At 48.5% G+C, this 5,884-nt stretch overlaps 1 protein-coding gene across 1 annotated transcript; it reads right to left on the bottom strand.

The window, feature by feature from the left end:
- Window positions 1–1,036: 1,036 nt before the first annotated feature.
- On the bottom strand, window positions 1,037–5,554 carry LOC116547289 (prenylcysteine oxidase-like). Its single transcript, XM_032273281.1, has 3 exons — window positions 5,370–5,554; window positions 4,106–4,312; window positions 1,037–1,980 (listed from the first exon to the last, which is right to left on the bottom strand). Exons 1-3 carry the CDS (start codon window positions 5,479–5,481, stop codon window positions 1,802–1,804), a joined length of 498 nt encoding a protein of 165 aa, XP_032129172.1. The 5' UTR covers window positions 5,482–5,554; the 3' UTR covers window positions 1,037–1,801.
- Between the last annotated feature and the right edge of the window lie 330 nt (window positions 5,555–5,884).

Below are 5,884 nucleotides of genomic sequence, written 5' to 3'. Positions count from 1 at the left end.
ACCTTTTAAACAATTACTTTATTATGTTAAAGTAGTCATAGTAATGAAATATGAAAATTTACAAGCTGAGTTTCTCCAGCACCTTTTTCTTTCTTTTTTTTTTTGAGATGGAATCTTGCTCTGTCACCCAGGCTGGAGTGGAGTGGCAGAATCTTGGCTCACTGTAACCTCCGCTTCCCAGGTTCAAGCAATTCTCCTGCCTCAGCCTCCCACGTAGCTGGGACTACAAGTGCCCACCACCACACTCGGCTAATTTTTGGTTGTTGTTGTTGTTGTTGTTGAGACGGGGTTTCACCATGTTGGTCAGGCTGGTCTTGAACTCCTGACCTCAGGTGATCCACCTGCCTCAGCCTCCCAGAGTGCTGGGATTACAGGCATGAGCCACCATGCCTGGCAATTTTTGTATTTTTAGTAGAGACAGGGTTTCACCATGTTGGCCAGGCTGGCCTTGAACCCCTGACCATCAGGTGATCCATCCCCTTCGGTCTCCCAAAGTGCTGGGATTACGCCCGGCCTCCAGCACCTAGAAATGTAAACCAGCATAAAAATTAACACATGCTGGCTGGATGCAGTGGCTCACACCTGAAATCCCAGCAATTTTGGAGGCCAAGGCAAGTGGATCACCTGAGGTCAGAAGTTTGAGACTAGCCTGGCCAACATGGCAAAACCCCGTCTCTACTAAAAATACAAACAAAGAAAAAAATTAGCCAGGCATGGTGGCACACGCCTGTAATCCCAGATACCTGAGAGGCTGAGGCAGGAGAACTGCTTGAACCCAGGAGGTGGAGGTTGCAGTGAGCCAAGATTGCGCCACTGGCACTCCAGCCTAGGTGACAGAGCGAGACTTCATCTCAGAAAAAAAAAAAAATTACCCAGGTGTGGTGGTGGACACCTATAATCCCAACTACTCAGGAGTCTGAGGCAGGAGAATCACCTGAACTCAGCAGACAGAGGTTTCAGTGAGCCAAGATCGCACCATCACACTCCAGCCTGGGCGACAGGAAAAAAAAAAACTTCAAAAAAAAAAAAAAAAAAACTAGCACATGCCAACAGATTAAAAAAAAAATAGATTGTACCATTCAAAATTAGAATGGCTATGTTATGTTAGTCTTCCTGATTACCAAAGTGATACATATATACACACGTAAAAAATTGTTTAAATACAGAAAAGCCTAAGGAAGAAAAAGAGGCACCTGAATTCTCACTACTCAGGACAGTGCTGGAATGTAAATTCTTGGAATATGGAACTTTTACTCTACTCAGGCTGCTGGTTCACTGAAAACATGTCACTATTAAAGCCCATTTAAGTTTTCTGATCCTTCTACAACTCTTGTACACATTATCTCATTCATCTACACAACACTAGCACAGCATAGAGATTAAGAGTGAAGACTCTAAAGCCAGACTGCCTGGGTGGCAACTCCAGCTACACCACTTACTATGTAGATGAACCTACTCTCTTAAAACCTCTACACCGCCCCTTCTGCATCTGTTTGAAGAAGCTAATAACAGTACTTACCTGAGTAAGTTGGCATGAGAACTCAAGGCATCTAACAATGTCTGGCAACACTAAAGAAGCAGATGCAAAATACACTTCAGAAGCAAAAATAAACTAACCTTTCAATTTCCAAGCAGATAAACAGTCTGCATGGTTTCTACAAAACATTTTGCCTAACAATGGTACAAACAGGCCTTGCAGTGAGGTAGAAAATGCTTACAAGACATTGTAACTCCTAAAGTTCATCAAGTTTAATTTAACCTAAATTAAAAGACCTTTGGTTAAATTGGAAGGAAAAAAAAATTACCTCATGAACTTGTCTAACACGTCCTCTACCCACATGTGCATACGAAGGGACTGAAATCCATAGCGCCAAACTAATTTAATCATGTTAATTATGAACCAGTTGCTCTCCTCAAATACCAGACTCTCTCCATTATATATCCCCAGTAGGCCACCAGAGGCCTGAACAGTAGAGAGACCTGCAAAAACATAAAGGGCAGCTAAGTCAGTGGTGTCTGTGCTGATAGTGAAAGAACATAATCTGAGTGAATGTGGGGCTTCCCTCAGTTCTCAGGGGCTTCCCTCAGTTCTCAGGAGTCACATAGAGGAGTTCTATCTTTGGAACAGTGTAATACACTATACTTTCACTACACCGTCCAAAAGTAGATTTGCTTGGCAATGGGTCAGATGATCATGCAAATATTAATATATCAAAAGTAGATATATTTTTACCTGGCTATTCTTTAGTCTAAAAAAATGAAATAGGCCAGGTGCAGTGGCTCACGCCTGTAATCCCAGCACTTTGGGAGGCCGAGGCAGGCAGATCACAAGGTCAAGAAATTGAGACCATCCTGGCCAGCATGGTGAAACTCTGTCCCTACTAAAAATACAAAAAAAAAAATTCGCTAGGTGTGGTGGCATGCACCTATAGGCCCAGTTACTAGGGAGGCTGAGGCAGGAGAAATGCTTGAACCCAGGAGGCGGAGGTTGCAGTGAGCCGAGATCCCGCCACTGCACTCCAGCCTGGCGCCTGGCAATGGAGCAAGACTCTGTCTCAAAAAAAAAAAAAAGGAAATAGTCAAAGGAAAAAAGCCAGAATACCAACTGAATTCAATTTAAAAACAAAGATGTCAGACAGGTATCTTTGTAGCATGATTTGTTCTGGGTATACCTTTGCCCTTGTAGAGGAAACTGAAGCAGAGGCAGCATCCACAGAGGATGTGGAAGGCAGCTGAGGGGAAAAAGGTGTTTCCATTCCTGTGAGAATCCTCTTTTGCAAAACTGGTATTTCAGATAACTGGAGGGAGGCCAAAGTTACAAAATACTACCTGCCAAAAGGGCCTGCAGAGGCCTGTCAGACTGTCCCCATGACCCATCCAGCTCCCCTGCTGTCAGGGGAGCAGCTGCACATCCCAAGTTCTATGCACATGTCTGCATCCATAGCTGTGTGAGTGACTGTTTTGTTGGTGGTAGTTTGACAGGGTCTCACTTTGTTGCCCAGGCTACAGTGCAGTGGCACAATCAAAGCTCATGGCAGCTTCTATCTCCCCGACTCATAGGATCCTCCTGCCTCTGCCTCCCAAGTAGTTGGGACTACAGGTTTGTGCCACAACACCAGGTTAATTTTTTATTTTTAGTAAAGACAGGGGCCGGGTGTGGTGGCTCACGCCTGTAATCCAAGCACTTTGGAGGCCAAGGCAGGCGGATCATCTGAGGTCAGGAGTTCAAGGCCAGCCTGACCAACATGGTGAAACCCCATCTTAAAAAAAAAAAAAAAAAGTAAAAAAAAGTAAAGACAGGGTCTCACTATGTTGCCCAGACTGGTTTCTAACTCCTGGGCTCAAGTGATCCTCTTCCTCTGCCTCCCAAAGTGCCGGGATTACAGGCATGAGTCACTATGCCCGGCCATGGCCATGTGTGAGTGACTTTGAGCCACACACTTCAAGTCTCTGGGTCTCATTTCCTCAGCTGCAAAATGATCACAATAAGGTGCCTATCTCCAAAACTTCTCTTATTCTTCAACACAAACCCAGAAGTTTAAGAACAGACAACAGAGGCTAGGCATGGTGGCTCACACCTGTAATCCCAGCACTTTGGGAGGCCGAGGCGGGAGAATCACCTGAAGTCAAGAGTTCAAGACCAGCCTGGCCAACATGGTGAAACCCCATCTCTACTGAAAATACAAAAATTAGCTGGGTGTGGTGGTGGGCACCTGCAATCCCAGCTACTCAGGAGGCTGAGGCAGGAGAATCACTTGAACCTGGGAGGCAGAGGTTGCAGTGAGCTGAGATCACACCACTGTACTACAGCCTGGGCAACAAGAGTAAAACTGTGTCTCAAAAAAAGAAAACAGACAACAGCAGCCATTCCCACCTCCACCCCATGGCTGTAATTCCAGATAACTGAAGATACAGATAACTAGTGTCCCCTTACAGCAGAACTGCTAACTAAAGCAGTACCAACTAAGAAGAAAGTGAGGAAAACAGTTTTACCAGCGTCTCTGTAAGACAATTAACAAGGTAGAAGTTTCAGTTTTCCGTCTGATAAAAATATCCAGGGATGTCAGACAGTTATCTGGTGAGCTCCAAGATCAAAATTACATACCCAGGTCTTTGACAAAACGCTTCATGTGCAGATTTAAAGGATGGATGACAGAACCTCCTGCCTCATAGTCTTGCCCCTGCACCATCATGGTAGCCAGGCGGCCCCCAACCTCTTCTCTTTCAAACAGGTCAATCTTCACATCTTTCCCAAATTTCTGCCGCAGGTAATAGGCTGCTGAAGTGCCACCAATTCCGGCTCCAATAATCGCTATGAGGGAAGAAAACAGGTTTTTTCCCCCTTTTACCAGTTGTTTTGTTTTTTAAAGACCATTAAGCAATACGGGAGGTTGTTACTCAAAGCCATTGTCAACAATTTGGTGGGGGGAGTGGCATCTGCAATAAAGGTCTAACTCCCTGATTCTGGACAGACACTGCCCCCCTCGACAAAAGCAGTAGTAGATTAATTAACACAGTGGCATTAATTCGATTTTTTTAACCAAAGATTCTCACAGGTATTTATGGAGGAACAAACAGTACTATACACCCTTCTTGATGCCCAACTCACGAGCACATTACAGGTGGGCCTTTCTAGCACGCATTTTTAATAAAGTGACTGCCATTTTTGCCTAACTTTATTGTGTCTAGATTCAATGTAAATAGGTTAATGATCCCGAAGAACACAACTTTAAAGTCGGGTGGGGGTAGACAGGAAGCAAAAAACCAAGGCTCCTGACACTGGAAAGAAAATAGATTCTTTCTGCAGCTGTGTTAGTCCTAGGTGGAGAAATTGTGCAAGCCAGGGGCCTCTGAGAGCAGGCCGACCTCAGCAAAGCAGAGATGGGGGAAGGGGGTTCAGCCTCCCAAGGGAAGCAGGCAGGGTCAGCTCGTTTGCACTCCTCCCTGTGCTGTGTCTGCGTGAGCCTGCCCTCTGGCAGGACGTCCCAGGTCGAGCCAGATACACTGGACTCTTCATGGTCAGTGTTCAAAGGAAAGATGGAGAGAGGAACCTAGGCCTCCCCGGAGTCCCAGGCCTAAGAGACTGGGGCTACAGGTACGCTGGGCGCCCGCCTGCCTGCCCGCCCCGGTCCCCGTCCACGCCCATTCCTCAAGTGGGCACCTCTCCACGCCTGGGAATGCACAGTCCTATTCCGAGCAGGGCCGAAAGCCGCTCTGAGGTGTCAATGGGGGGAAGCGCGACCTGCGCGGCGGGTTCGGCCTGCACTACTGGCCTGCGTCGCAGCTGTGGGATCTGGGCACACTGCGCAGCAGCCGCCCGGTGCGGGGCACGCTCCAGCGCCCTCCCGCGCCGCCCCCTTCTCGCCTACCGATCTTATCTGGCGGGGCACGCAGCTCGGCGCCCTCGGGGCACCCCCAGCTGCACAGCAGCAGCCACAGCCCTAGCAGCGAGGAAACGAGCTCCGCAACAGCTCGCCCCATGGCCTCCTCCACGAGCTCTGCAGCCGGCCGTTGGAGCCCCGCAGTCCTCCCGCCGCTGCGCGGCTGCGCGCCCCGCCCCCAGGCCGCCCCGCCCCTACGCGCCCCCCCCGGCCCCGCCCAGGCGCCTGGGCCAGCAGGTCCCCTCAGTCCTCCAGGAGCTCCCCACCCTGGGCCACTCAGTGCCCTAAGTACACCCTTCCGCCCCGAAGCCCACCTTCCTTCAGAAGACATCGAAGGCACAGGCTGCGGCTCGCCTCGGCAATCCTCTTTCCTCCCTATCTATTCGAGTGAAGCACCTTAGTTCTTCGCTAGTGCCCACTTCTGTCCCTTCCGTCTCCCTTCTCAAAGAATGCACACAGCTAATCGCTGCCAGAAACAGACCAAAGAGGCAATAGTACTTACC

This window comes from Sapajus apella, unplaced genomic scaffold (genome assembly GCF_009761245.1).
Source record: "Sapajus apella isolate SASKATOON/1434 unplaced genomic scaffold, GSC_monkey_1.0 scaffold2598, whole genome shotgun sequence".
NCBI lineage: Eukaryota > Metazoa > Chordata > Mammalia > Primates > Cebidae > Sapajus > Sapajus apella.
The sequence above is the reverse complement of the archived record's forward strand: the minus strand, read 5'-3'. Positions and strand labels throughout refer to the sequence as shown.

What these genes read in the sequence shown, in the direction of transcription:
- LOC116547289 (XM_032273281.1), bottom strand. Translation starts at nt 5,481, where the DNA reads ATGGGGCGAGCTGTTGCGGAGCTCGTTTCCTCGCTGCTAGGGCTGTGG. An exon ending in TGCCCCGCCAGATAAGATCG is followed by an intron (nt 4,313 to 5,369) that starts GTAGGCGAGAAG and finishes CTTCCCTCATAG; the next exon opens with CGATTATTGGAGCCGGAATT. An exon ending in GCGTTTTGTCAAAGACCTGG is followed by an intron (nt 1,981 to 4,105) that starts GTATGTAATTTT and finishes ATGTTTTTGCAG; the next exon opens with GTCTCTCTACTGTTCAGGCC.